Source organism: Mus caroli, unplaced genomic scaffold (assembly GCF_900094665.2).
Source record: "Mus caroli unplaced genomic scaffold, CAROLI_EIJ_v1.1 scaffold_7573_1, whole genome shotgun sequence".
In the NCBI taxonomy this organism is placed as follows: Eukaryota; Metazoa; Chordata; class Mammalia; order Rodentia; family Muridae; genus Mus; species Mus caroli.
In genome coordinates, this window is record NW_018389359.1 from 29,493 (window position 1) to 43,672 (window position 14,180).

Genomic DNA, 14,180 nt, shown 5'->3' on the forward strand with positions numbered 1-14,180 from the left:
CTTGAGCAGATAGTTGACACTTGCTAGACTTTTTATCAAGAACGAATATTTTGTGTAACTTAATGTGGGTTGACTAAAGATCATTACAATTTCATCAGAGTCATAGATTGCCTTAATTGTGAGTTCTTCTAGATCTTGAAAGACTATTGTGACATGGAATCTTTAACAGATTGATCACCTGATAAAGGTTTGCATAAAGATACTGCATAGTGCAAAACTTTACCACACTGACTACATTTATAGGGTATCCCTGCAGATGGATTTTTTTTCATGTTTTTAAAATGTCTGTTGCACACACAAGCTTTATCACATTGCTATTTTCATGAGGTTTCTCACAAGTCTGTGTTATTTTATACATTATGAGATAAATGTCACCTGCAAAGGCCTTACCACATTATCCATACAGGTTTTCTCTCACAGGTGTGTTCTTTTATGTATTCTGAGATATATTATATGCTGTTTTATGTGTTCAAAAGAGACTGTGATATGCAAAGGTTCACCACTTTGTGAACATTGTGTAATAAAGTCTTTCTGTATGTCTCTCTCTCTCTCTCTCACTGTGTCTGTCTGTCTCTCTGTCTGCAGTATGTGCTCCCTGCTGCATTATTAGATAACTGTACTAGGTAAAGGCCTTACCACACTGCTTATATTCACTTTTCTTGCCAATACAAATATGTTCATGACAATTAAGTCTATAATCACATTCATAGTGATTCTCTCCAGTATGTTCATTTATACATTCAAAAATGATTGTGTTGTACAAAGGCTTTCTCACATTAACTGTTTGTAGGCTTTCTTTCTTTCTTTCTTTCTTTTTTTTTAGATTTATTTATTATATATGTAAGTACACTGTAGCTGTCTTCAGACACTCCAGAAGAGGGCGTCAGATCTCATTACAGATGGTTGTGAGTCACCATGTGGTTGCTGGGAATTGAACTCAGGACCTTCAGAAGAGCAGTCAGTGCTCTTAACCGCTGAGCCATCTCTACAGCCCCCTTTCTCTCTCTCTCTCTCTCTCTCTCTCTCTCTCTCTCTCTCTCTCTCTCTCTTTCTTTTGGTTTTTCGAGACAGGGTTTCTCTGTGTAACCCTGGCTGACCTGGAACTTACTCTGTAGAGCAGGCTGGCCTCCAACTCAGAAATCCACCTGCCTTTGCCTCCCAAGTGCTGGGATTAAAGGCGAGAGCCCCCATTGCCCAGCAGGTTTTCTTTCTAATATGTATTCTTTTATGCTTTTGGAGATGACCGTGTTTTGAAAAGGCTTTCTCACACTGATTACATTTGTACAGTTTCACTCCAGTATATCTTCTTTTATGAATTTGCAATTTATGTTGGGGAAAGGCTTTGTCACAGAGATTATATCTGCAGGATTTCTCTCCAGTATGAATGCTTCCAAGTTTTTGTTTGTTTGTTTTTGAGACAGGGTTTCTCTGTATAGCCCTGGTTGTCCAGGAACTCACTTTGTAGACCAGGCTGGCCTCAAACTCAGAAATCCAGAAATCTACCTGCCTCTGCCTCCCGAGTGCCGGGATTAAAGGCATGCGCCACCACGCCCTGCTGCTTCCAAGCTTTTTTAAATGACTGTGGTTTGTAATGGTTTTATCACAATTGGTGACATTTGTAGGGTTTCTCTCCAGTATGTATTATTTTATGTATGTGGAGACTATTATGTTGAAAAAAGGCTTTGTCACATTGATTACTTTTGTAGGATTTCACTCCTGTATGAATCTTTTATGTATTTGGAGATTATCACATCGAACAGTTTTAGGGTTTCTCTCCAGTATGATTTCTTTTATGGTTTTGTAGAATACTGTTTTGTGGAAAGGCTTTATCACATTGATTACATTTGTAGGGTTGCTCTGCAGGACAAATATTTCCATGCCTTTTATGGTGATTGAGATTTGTAAAAGCTTTAGCACATTGATTATTTGTAGAGTTTCTTTCCTGTGTGTGTTCTTCCATGGCTTTTAAGATGACTGTGTTGTGAAAAGGCTTTATCATATTGAATGCATTTCCATCCAGTATGTGTGCTTTTTTATGTTATAGGAAATGACTGTGCTACCCAAATGCTTTACCACATTGACAACATTCATAGGGTTTCTCTCCAGTATTAATTCTTTTATGTGTCTTGAGGCTACTGTGTCGTGAAAAGATTTTATCATATTCAATACATTTGAAGAGTTTCTCTCCATTATGAATCCTTTAATGCATGTGAAGAGTCTGGGGATGCAAGAAAACTTTTCCACATTGATTACATTTGTACGGTTTCTCTGCAGCATGAATTCTTCCATGCCTTCTAAGGTGAATGTGTTGTGCAAAGGCTTTATCACATTCATTACATTTGAAGGGTTTCTCTTCAGAATGAATTCTTTTATGTGTCTGGAGTCTATTGTGTCATGAAAAGGCTTTATCACATTCATTACATTTGTGGGGTTTCTCTCCACTATGAACTCTTTTGTGCATGTAAAGAGTCTGGGGATATAAGAAAACTTTACCACATTGATTACACTGGTAGGGTTTCTCTCCTGTATGAATTCTTTCATGCTTTTTAAGATGACTGTGATTTTGAAACACTTTACCACATTGATTACATTCATAGGGCTTCTGTCCAGTTTGTGTTCTTTTATGTATTTGGCGACTCATATAAGGTTCAAGGCTTCAACACACTGAATAACTTCATGTGGGTTCTTTTCTGTATGAATCCTTTCATGTCTTTGGGCATGACTGTGAGCATGTAAAGCAAAGGCTTTACCACACTGAGTATATTCAGACAGTATTTCTGCACTCTGACTTCTTTCATGCCTGAGAAGATAACGGGCACATTTGAAAGCTTTATCACACTGCTAAATTCTTTCATCTGCATGATTAAATGTTACTAATTGTCTAAATATAAAAAGGCATCAAAGCCTGACGTGGTGGTGGACACCTTTAATCCCAGCACTTGGGAGTCAGAGGCAGGTGGATTTCTGAGTTCAAGGCCAGCCTGGTCTACAAAGTGAGTTCCAAGACAGCCAGAGATACACTGAGAAACCATGTCTTGGAAAACAAAAACAAAAACAAACAAAAACAAAAAGAAGAAGGAAGAAGGAAGAAGAAGGAAGAAGGAAGAAGGAAGAAGAAGGAAGAAGGAAGAAGAAGGAAGAAGGAAGAAGAAGAAGAAGAAGAAGAAGAAGAAGAAGAAGAAGAAGAAGAAGAAGAAGAAGAAGAAGAAGAAGAAGAAGAAGAAGAAGAAGAAGAAGAAGAAGAAGAAAGAAGAAGAAGAAGAAGAAGAAGAAGAAGAAGAAGAAGAAGAAAAATGATCCTTTATGGCACACCAGGCCTTTTTGTTGACTGTGTGTGACCCCACTATTCTCCTTTGAGCAGATTTTTAAAATACTGACCTTGATCTGGAGATGGACCTAGTGGCAGTTAATCAGGGTCGTCTTCTTTTCTTATGATCTGAAGCCATATTTCCTGACAATTCTAATGAACATACATGTGTATCCTAGCATCCTAATCTCTTAAAATGCTTGGTTACCATGCTACTTACCCGTGGGTGTTTTTTGTTTGTTTGTTTTTGTTTTTTGCTTTGTTTGTTTTTTGAGACAGGGTTTCTCAGTGTAGCCCTGGCTGTCCTGGAACTCACTCTGTAGACCAGGCTGGCCTCCAACTCAGAAATCCGCCTGCCTCTGCCTCCTGAGTGCAGGGATTAAGGGCATGAGCCACCATGCCCTGCCCGTGGGTTTTAAAGACGGTCCATCCCTTAGTAAATTCTGCTAGGTGTGAGTTACCATTTCCTAAGCACTGGAAAATCCTTTACATCATAGATTCTATTCTGATCACAGCTTAAATTTGGTGTGATACCCAGTTTGTGACATACAGTTTACAACCCTCACAAAATTAATTACAAATGGATCTTAAAGGGCAAAGAGACAAATTCTAGAAGATACCAAGAAACTTAGTCTCTTCGATTTTGGCATCCTGCCAAGGATGTTTCTACAGCAAAAGCCATTGTTCCAAATGCTTTTTGCAGATCCAGATCCCATAATGAAGTTATTAGGAACATCACAAGTGGCTGTTAGTTTTCACCCAGCCCAGTGGAGGGCCACCACCTCCTCTCCTGCTTCTCAGTCCACAGCTAATTCAGGTTAGGGGCAGCAGTTATTGCTCACCATGATGAGACTTAGTAGCTCCTGTAGGCACTCCCCTAAGGCACTTTGCTGCAGAGGTCAAAACACAACACACCAACAACAAAAGCCTGCTCAGCAATGGAGCTGAACGTGCAGCAGGGAGCAAAGCACCTGGAAGAACCCTCCTCTTCTTCTGATTGGGGCGGCTTCATGGAGTTCCTGATTGGCCAATGAGTCTTGAGTGACATGAGCACCTCCCTTAGGGTTAGACTGTGGTGAAGGCACCAGCAGCATAAGGTTTCCTGGCCTGGCATTCTAGTCCAGGAGCTGACCCTTTTTCAGCCCAGCAAGTTTTGTCTTTCAGTATAACTTTTGCCTATCCTTCAATAGCCCATCTTTCTGTCTACTAGTACTGAGCAGGGATTTCTCCCCCCCCCCCTCTCCCTTCCCCTTGTCTTCCTCCTCCTCTTCTTTCTGTTCTATTTCTTCTCTTCCTCCTCTTCCTTTTTCCTCCTCTTATTCTTCTTGGTCTTCTTGTTCTTCTTCTTCCTCTTTTCTACCTGCCCCTCCTCCTCCCCCTCCTTTTCTCATGCTAAACCTCCTTGAATCAAGATGGAGAGCTTGAAAAATCCATTATTCATTGTATGATCCATGCGCAGAATGATTCCAAGGATATCAAAAATTAAAGAGAAGATTTTAGGACACAAAATGATATGTGACTGTGATTTCACACTTCCATCAGGAAAACTGTAACTGATATTCTTCTGCTACATAATGTACATGTCTGAAAAAAATCACTGAAGGAAGACCCCAGACTCAGATAGTATGCTAAAGCAAAGAGGGCTTACTGTGCAGAAACAATCATCATACAGGGGTCAATCATTCATTGAAATAGCGACCTCAGACAAAGGCATAAAAGCTTTTTTATCAGGAACCAGGGAAACTAGGGTAATCAAAAATTTCATTGGTGGGTGCTGGGGGTCACAGGTTGTCAGTTGTCTGCATGCCTCTGTCATGGACTTCTAACCATATGATGAAATAGGGCTGCCCAGTGCAGATGGCCCATTGTTGTTGTTGTTGTTTTGAAGAGGAAATTATTTTTAATATCAAAGGTTATAAAGACTCATTCTTACATTCATCCAAACTCAATTAGCTATGGAGAAAGCTGCCAGCCTACATACTTCCTAACAATTCTTTTTGAAAAAAGATTTATTATATGTAAGCACATTGTAGAAGAGGGGTCAGATCCTGTTACAGATGGTTGTGAGCCACCATGTATGTGGTTGCTGGGATTTAAACAGTCAGAAGAGCAGTCAATACTCTTACCCGCTGAGCCATCTCTCCAGCCCCTAACAATTCCTTAATTAGCAACTAAGAGACCTACAGACTAAAGCAGTGGCTCAGGACCAGTTTCAGCACTTTGGAAGGTGACTCAGCAGGACTGCCTAGTTGCAGGCTAGCCTGGGCTACACAGTGAATTCCAGATTAGCCAGTGTAAGACTAAAACATCTCCATATATGACATAATCCATGCTACATGTATAGAAAGGAACAGAAAGTGTTCCAGATAGAAAGAAGTCTTGCTTCCCCTGCCCACTCCCATTTTTCCTAAGAAAGCCAGGCGTGATGGCGTACATCTTTGATCACAGAAAACAGATCTGAGATTTTCCGTACAGACAAGGAAGATAAAGAAATTCATCACTTTTGTGCTGTCCTTGCTTGCTGCCCTTAAGGTTAGGATTGAGGCCTGAACACAAATGCACCAAAGACCTGACTGAATGAGGTAGGCATCTCAGAAGACAATGACTTAGTGTCAGTCAGCTGCTGTGAATCAGCAAGTACCTTCATCCTGGGCATTGGCTGAGAGTCTGGTTGTGACAAAGTGACAGCTGCTGCGTTCAATTTCATTTTACAGACAGCAGTTGTGTGAACCTCTAATGATTTCTGGCTAGGCAGCCTTCTCAGGTAGGAACCACGTTCCAGTAGGAATCTGGCCCAGCACAGACTTGCAGGCTGGAGTGCTCAGGCAGGGACAAGGACAGGAACCATGTTCCTGGAGATCCATCTCTTGGTTGCTGGGATGGTCTTCATACAAAATGGACAATACAACTCTTGAGCTCCTGCTGTTCCCAGTCTGGTGGGATCCTGTAATGAAAACTTCTTTCGATACCACAACATTTGTTTTTATAAAAGACTGTGCTTATAGTGCTTGGGCTAGCAGCTCTGAGTGGCAGGTTCTTGGACTTAGGAGCTCCTTGAGATGAAGAGACTTCAGGCTCAGCAGCTCCTTGAGGTGATAGGTCTCCCTGCTCAGCAGCTCAGAGATTTGGTCTTTTAGTCTCTCCTTCTGCAAAATCTTGCAGTTGCAGAGCTGTTCTGACAGGATACAGTTCTCGTTCTTTAGCCCTGTTGCTTCTTCCATGCTGCAGCTTCCTTCTCCTTCGACATTTCCACTGTCTGTTCCAGCATCTTCCAGTGCTGCTTCTGTTCCGTTAAGCTGAGGGTGAGCTGGCTGTTTTCTTTCTTGAGCTGTTCCAACTGCTATGTCTTTTCTTGATCTTTCACAATAAGGTCCTCCATTTCTGTTTCTTGAGTTGCCAGCTGGGTCTGAAGCTCTTCTACTCTGATCCCCAAGGCCTTTTCCAACATTATCTTCTGCTGTATGGATTCTTTCAGCCGGAGCAGCTCACTCTTCCAAGAGCCCTTCTCTTCCACTTCCTGTTCTAAGGTCTTTTTCATCCTCTGTGTGGCTTCCAGTACCATCTGCTTCCTCTGAAGCTGCTCATGGAGGTCAGCGTACTTGTCTTTTAGCTCCAGGTTTTCTTGGTAAAGCTCCTCACTGAGCTGTTCCATCTCTTCTACCCTTTCCTTATTGATAACAACCATTGTGTCCTCATCAGGGTCTGGGCAGAACTGGAAAGGGACACTTGTTCCCCGGACCAAACCATCTTCATCCACATAGCAGAACTGGTAGCTCTCCTCATCCTTGGGAAGGTAATAAGCTTTGAATTGGATTTCCTGCTGCATGGCTGACACCTTGTTTAGGTCTTTCTCTGCAAGGGAGCCCACATGAAGGTATAATACTCCTGGGTGGTCCTCCATCCTACTTTAAAGATGCAGATCCAGACCTTGGGATGAGGGATGAACTTTTCAGTGAGGGTGTAATAGCACATGACATCTCCTCCAGGAACATAGAACTTCTCAACATTGTTAAACAGGACCTGAGAGAAGTTGCCATGTCCTAGCAAGGTAGGTATGGGGCACTGGTCTATGGTGGAGTCTGGGCACAGCAGCCAGCAGCAGCGCAACAGCAGCAGGGCGCAGATGGTCCATTCTGAGATGAGATATCACCCCCTATTTTGTGGTTATGCCTGGGCTGGTCTCTGTGGGTGTGGGGTTATGAATTTGTTCTGGATTTTAAGATCTGTTCCTAGAGCTGGTGTCTTATGACTTTCCTTCTGTTACTGTGGCCTGTTCCTGAAGCTGGTGCTTTATGGCTGTTTTCAAAACCAGGCCCTGTCTTCCAAATGGAGACAAATGGGGTTCTTAAAGGAGACAAATGGGGTTTATCTTTCCCTCTTTTGTGAAAACAACAACAACAAAAAACCCAAAACACAAAACAGCTCACCAAGCTTTCACCAGCAACCTTACTGAAATGTATAATCACAATATCCTCATATTTAAAGAATGGACCACTTAGAAGAGTAGTATCTAACTAACTTCATTGCAGCAGAAAAATACCCTTCAACAAGTAAAGTTGAAATAAAGGTGAAGTCACAGAATGAACTCAAGGATCACCCTAATAAACATCTGTAAATGGATTTGAAAGTCATAGAACAAACTTTAATATCTATTCCAAAAGTTTGAAAATAAAAACCACCACTACGATTGGAGGTCTCTATTACAACACTTGCGTGAACATGGGAAATAATTTACTTCCTTCAAGGCTATGATGAAAAGAAGAAAAAACGGGATTTTTTTTCCTGATATCAAAAACAACTGTGATGTCTATCGTCTATAACAAGATCATCAACCAGATAAGGTTTTCTCTTGTATAAGTTTTTTACATTTCCTGACATCAAGATGATATAAAACACATTAAAATAGACACATGGCCAAGCAATTAAAAAAGTTTATTCCCAGGAACCAGGTCAGGGTTTGACATCTTCCTACATTTCCTGCTATAAGAAGGTACAGCAGCTTAATTTTCTTGGAAATCAGCATGCACATCCTCACACAAAGCCACAGACAAATCTCATATTTTCTCATGCTGTTCTTCTTATACAAGAATTCATTACTATAGCACAGGAGTGGAGGCACCTGAATGCTTACCCAGTTTTTCTTCATCATGAATGCGCTCATGTAACAGAAAGCAATCATAAAGGCTTAAAAGCAAAGAAATCAATCCTTCTCAGTTGGTAGTGTCATTTGGGGAGATTAAGGAAATGTTCCCCTACTGGAGAAAATATGTCACTGTGGCTGAACTTCAGAGTTTACATCCTTACACCATGTCTCGTTCCCACACTGTGAAGTGCAAAATTTTCCCACAATGACTACATTTATAGGGCTTCCCTGCAGCATGGACTTTTCTCATAATTTCCAGAATGACTCATACACGCACAAGCTTCACTACATTGCTTATTTTCATGAGGTTTCTTACAAGTATTGTTTCATACATTACGAGATAAATGTCACCTGCCAAGGCCTTACCATATTATTTACAAAGGTTTCACCAGAGTGTTCTTTTTTGTATTCTGTGATACATTATGTATTTTTTTTAATGTTCAAAGATGACTGTCGGGGCTGGTGAGATGGCTCAGTGGGTAAGAGCACCCGACTGCTCTTCCGAAGGTCCAGAGTTCAAATCCCAGCAACCACATGGTGGCTCACAACCATCCGTAACGAGATCTGGNGCCCTCTTCTGGAGTGTCTGAAGACAGCTACAGTGTACTTACATATAATAAATAAATAAATCTTTAAAAAAAAAAAAGATGACTGTCATATGCAAAGGTTTACCACATTGTGTACATTCATAAGTCCCCCCCCCCACACCTCTGTCTCCCCAGTATGTGCTCCTTGATGCATTAGGAGATAAGTGTGTTGGGATAGGTTTTAGCACACAGCTAATATTCAGAGGGTTTCTTGCCAATACAAATATGTTCATGATGATGAAGACTATGGATATTTGTAGATTTTACCATATTATATACATTCATAAGCTTTTACAGTATGAATTCTTTTATGCTTTTGAAGATTCCTGTGACATACATGGGCTTTCACACATAGAACACATTCATCGGGTTTCTATCCAGTATATATTCCTTTATGTCTTTGAAGATCATAAGGTCCTAAAAAGACTTTCTCACAGTGATTACATTTGTAGGATTTCTCTCCAGTATGAATTCTTCTATGTGAATGGAGTATACTATGTTTTGAAAAGGCTTTTTCACATGTATTACATTTGTAGGGCTTCTTTCCAGAATGAATTCTTCTATGCGACTGGAGGTTACTATGTTGTGAAAAGGCTTTCTCACAGTCATTACATTTGTAGGGTTTTTTTCCAGTATGAATTCTTTTATGCGACTGGAGGTTACTATATTGTGAAAAGGCTTTCTCACATTCATTACATTTGAAGGGTTTCTCTCCAGCATGTATTCTTATATGTATTTGGAGCGTACTATGCCTGGAAAAGACTTTGTCACATTGATTACATTTGTAGGGTTTCTCGCCTGTATGTGTTCTCTTATGTATTTGGAGACTATGATGTTGGGAAAAGGCTTTGTCACAATGATTACATTTGTAGGGTTTTTCTCCTGTATGTATTCTTTTATGCTTCTGGAGATCACTGCTTTGTCTAAATACTTTATCACATTCATTACATTTGTAGGGTTTCTCTCCTGTATGTATTCTTTTATGCTTTTGGAGACTATGATGTTGGGAAAAGGCTTTGTCACATTGATGACATTTGTAGGGTTTCTCTCCTGTATGTATTCTTTTATGCTTCTGGAGATTACAGTGTTCTGAAAAGGCTTTCTCACATTGATCACATCTGTAGGGTTTCTCTCCAGTATGAATTCTTCCATGTCTTTTAAGCCGACTAGGTTGTGAAAAGGCTTTACCACACAGATTACATTCATAGCATTTCTCTCCAGTATGTGTCCCTTTAGGTTGTAGGAGATTACTGTGAGTTGAAAAGGCTTTTTCACACTGATGACATTCATAAGGTTGCTCTCCGGTATGAATTCTTTCAGGCATTTTAAGATGACTGTGATCTTCAAAGGCTTTACCACATTGCTTCCATTCATAGAGTTTCTTTCCAGTTTGTGCTCTTTTATGAATTTGGAGACTATGTTGAGCAAAGTCTTCAACAAATTGAATAACTCCATGGGGTTTCTTTTCTCTATGAATCCTTTCATGCCTTTGAGCATGACTGTGAGCATGTAAAGCAAAGGCTTTACCACATTGAGTATATTCAGAGGGTTTCTCTGTACTCTGACTTCTTTCATGCCTGAGAAGAAAATTGGCACATGTGAAAGTTTTACCAAACTGATGAATACTTTCATCTGTATGATTTAATGTTACTATTTGTCTAAATATTAAGAGGAATCAGATCTTAAGATTTTTATCACTTTGCTGTTTATCATTCATGATGTTACCCCTTCGTTATGGGTTGTTTTTCAAAGATACCTGAGAAGGTATGACCATATATTACATGGTTCAACTTTATATATTCATTTTCTTTTCTTTTTTTTTAAAAGATTTATTTATTTATTATATGTGAGTACACTGTAGCTGTCTTCAGACACTCCAGAAGAGGGCGCCAGATTTCATTACAGATGGTTGTTAGCCACCATGTGGTTGCTGGGATTTGAACTCTGGACCTTTGGAAGAGCAGTCAGGTGATCTTACCCACTGAGCCATCTCACCAGCCCCTTCATTTTCTATAAAAGGGTTTTCCCATATTTGAACAAAAGTGGAACAACTCAGACCTTTACCACACTAAGTGTATTCCAATTTTTCCTAGGCTGTGGGTCATTCTATATTTGCAAAGTGAACCAGGAGAAAGTGCAGCATTTCCACATTCCTAGGACTCAAGAGAATCTTCTACAGAATGAGGTTGCTGATGTATTGTCAATGAAGCTGGAAAGCCAATGATATGAAACTTGTATCACATTCAAAAATCCATCCTAACTGCAAGCAAATGCATGTCTTCTAATTGTTCTGGGAGGCAGAGAGGGGAACACTAGGTCATTCAATATACGTTATGTATACATGGCTTCTATCCATTATGACATATGATATCTCTATAAAAGGACAACTAAAAAAATTTGAACATTGGATTCACTGAGTGTAACATTTTGCTCCTCAGAGATATGTGATATAGGGACTAAGTTTACTTTACAACATGGCTGTTACCTCCCATAAGCTGCTTGTCTCAGTTAATTTAGCCATTTCACTCCCTGTATGGAGTAACAGTAGCTTTACTATAGACTTTTTGCTTCTTAGAAGCTATTGGACCTATGTGTACTACCTTTAAATGTGTATAGCTTTTACATAATAAGAAGAAACTGATTACCAACTGTGAACTGTAGCTCTAATATGGCTATGTTTCAAGTGATGATATACACTAAGACACTATTTCCGTGTCCTCTTCTTTAAAGGAAGCCTTGCAAAAACAAATCAGATACAGGACATTGAGGACCATGGTTTTGTTAGAATGTAAAAAATCACCAATACACTTATAGTTGTGCTTATTAAAAATGTTGATTTTCTTTAAAACTTTCAGCACACATTAAAATTTCTTTCTTTCTTTTTTTTTTTTTTTTTTCCGGTTTGGTTTGAGACAGGGTTTCTCTGTGTAGCCCTGGCTGTCCTGGAACTCAGTCTGTAGACCAGGCTGTCCTTGAACTCAGAAATTCGCCTGCCTCTGCTTCCCAAGTGCTAGGAGTAAAGGTGTGCGCCACCACTGTCCAGCTAAAATGTGTTCAGAAGCTTATTTGTATGAGCTTGCACATGAAAATTACCTTGTGTGTCTTCCAAAACTTTGACAATGTTCTTCAATATTTTTGTCGTCCCAATTAAATCCTAAAATAGAATAACAGAAAATGTATGTGTGGACATTAGGCAAAATGTAAGTTACTGTCTTCAGTTAACCTTAGAGTCATGCATCACTTACTCACCAAGTTCTCCATCCATCTCAATTGGAATTATAGAAGTGCATCAAAAGAAAAACAAACAAACAAACAAACAAACATTTCTTCCAATTTTAAAATAGGAAAGGGAATTCACAGTTTTACCTATAGCCATGAGGTTCCTGTAAGTCTCCAGCATGACATCTTTGTAGAGCTTCTTCTGGGAAGGATCCAGCAGAGCCCACTCCTCCTGAGTGAAGTTCACATGTACATCCTTATAAGTCACTGCATTCTGTAGAATCTCATATACAGGTACAAAAGAAAGCACAATAGAGACATTATTGATCATGTTTTTTTTTTTTTTTTTTTTTTTTTTGAGACAGGGTTTCTCTGTATAGCTCTGGCTGTCCTGGAACAAACTTTGTAGACCAGGCTGGCCTCGAACTCAGAAATCCACCTGCCTCTGCCTCCTGAGTGCTGGGATTAAAGGCGTACACCACCACACCTGGCTTCATGTATTCTTCATAGACAATGTGTTCATATAATTCTGGGGCGTGCTCCACTAATTTCCTGATAAAGAAGTTCTACTGTAACTACCGAGTCATGTTAGAAGGATACTTAAATAATGAGGTTCACCCCTGTCATTTCTCAGCCCTTTGAATAGGATGTAGCCTTTCTAGAGAATTGTCAATTACAGACATAAAGAGGAGGCAAGCTCTACAAGATCTATAGTGCTTACCACACATCAAAGAAATTGTATTAACATTAACAATTACTAACTATAAAAATCAGTCAGTATGCTGGGTGTATTGGCTTATGTCGTTAACACTGCAGTCAGGGGACAGAGGCAGAAATATCACATTGAGTTGGATGCCAGTGCGATGCATCCTAAGAGTTCTAGGACAGACAAAGGTACATAGTAAGAACCTGTGTCCCTTGCCAGAGTTAATCAGCCAAACCAAAACGTTAGAAAGAATTCATAGGTTTTTATTTAAATTCTTTTTTTTTTTGGTTTTTCAAGACAGGGTCTCTCTGTATAGCCCTGGCTGTCCTGGAACTCACTTTGTAGACCAGGCTGGCCTCGAACTTGGAAATCCGCCTGCCTCTGCCATCCGAGCGCTGGGATTAAAGGTGTGCGCCACCACACCCGGCTTTTATTTAAATTCTTAAGAGAGTGATACATACAATCCAGTTCTGAATTCATCTTCCAGAAACCTGAGGTGCACCAGTTCAAACGATAACATTAATAAGATACTATCAAAAAGGAATATATGTTTAAACAGTTAAAACTGGACAGAAGAAAATATTAACAATGTTAATGTTGATTAAACAACATAGGGCAGGAGGGAGAACTCAGCAGTGAAGTGTAGGGCATGGTTCTGATGCTGTGACTGGGATTTGGCCTGTAAACTCTTAAGGTCCTTTTCTCCAATTGGCACTTGAACCACCAATAAAGTGGCCAGCAGCCAATGGAAGGATGGAAGAGGCAGGATTTACAGGTTCCTAAAGGTGAGGAAAGAAGAGGCAGGAGGCAGGAAAGGGAGATTTCCTATGCTTGGGAGGGAAGAAGAGTCAACAGCCATGTGAAATCCTCAGTGGAGTGGACATTGGCCACTTTCCCAGAAGGGAGATTAGAAATACAACTAAGCTGAGAGCAGATCTAGGGTATTAAACAAGGAGAAGGAAACTGGGCAACTGCGATGAGCGCAGATTTAAGATGTGGAGCAAGGAGAAGGTAACTGCAAATAAGCTAATGGCAGATGTAGAATATTGAGCAAGGATTAAAGAAGGGACACAGTAGCTGCACTCCTGAAAAAGCCCAGCCACTGAGCCATAAGGCTCACTTTTTCATAAGTGTGTGTGTGTGTGAGAGAGAGAGAGAGAGAGAGAGAGAGAGAGAGAGAGAGAGAGAGAGAGAGAGAGAGAGAGAGAGACTTTCATC

The 14,180-nt window shown here is 40.2% G+C and overlaps 1 protein-coding gene and 2 pseudogenes across 1 annotated transcript in view; all 3 read right to left on the minus strand.

Annotated features, from left to right (window-relative positions):
- Positions 1 to 1,600: 1,600 nt before the first annotated feature.
- LOC110288071 lies at positions 1,601 to 4,972 on the minus strand (annotated as a pseudogene).
- Positions 4,973 to 6,306: 1,334 nt separating this feature from the next.
- LOC110288074 lies at positions 6,307 to 8,456 on the minus strand (annotated as a pseudogene).
- A 577-nt stretch (positions 8,457 to 9,033) lies between these two features.
- LOC110288072 (zinc finger protein 431-like) overlaps positions 9,034 to 14,180 on the minus strand; it is a 24,675-nt gene continuing 19,528 nt past the window's right edge. Inside the window, exons 2-4 of the mRNA XM_021154526.2 lie at positions 12,404 to 12,539; positions 12,131 to 12,191; positions 9,034 to 10,614 (exon numbers count right to left, since the gene is read on the minus strand). Of these exons, the coding sequence (XP_021010185.2) occupies positions 9,411 to 10,614; positions 12,131 to 12,191; positions 12,404 to 12,539 (1,401 nt within the window). The 3' untranslated portion in view covers positions 9,034 to 9,410. The remainder of the gene's footprint in view (positions 10,615 to 12,130; positions 12,192 to 12,403; positions 12,540 to 14,180) is intronic.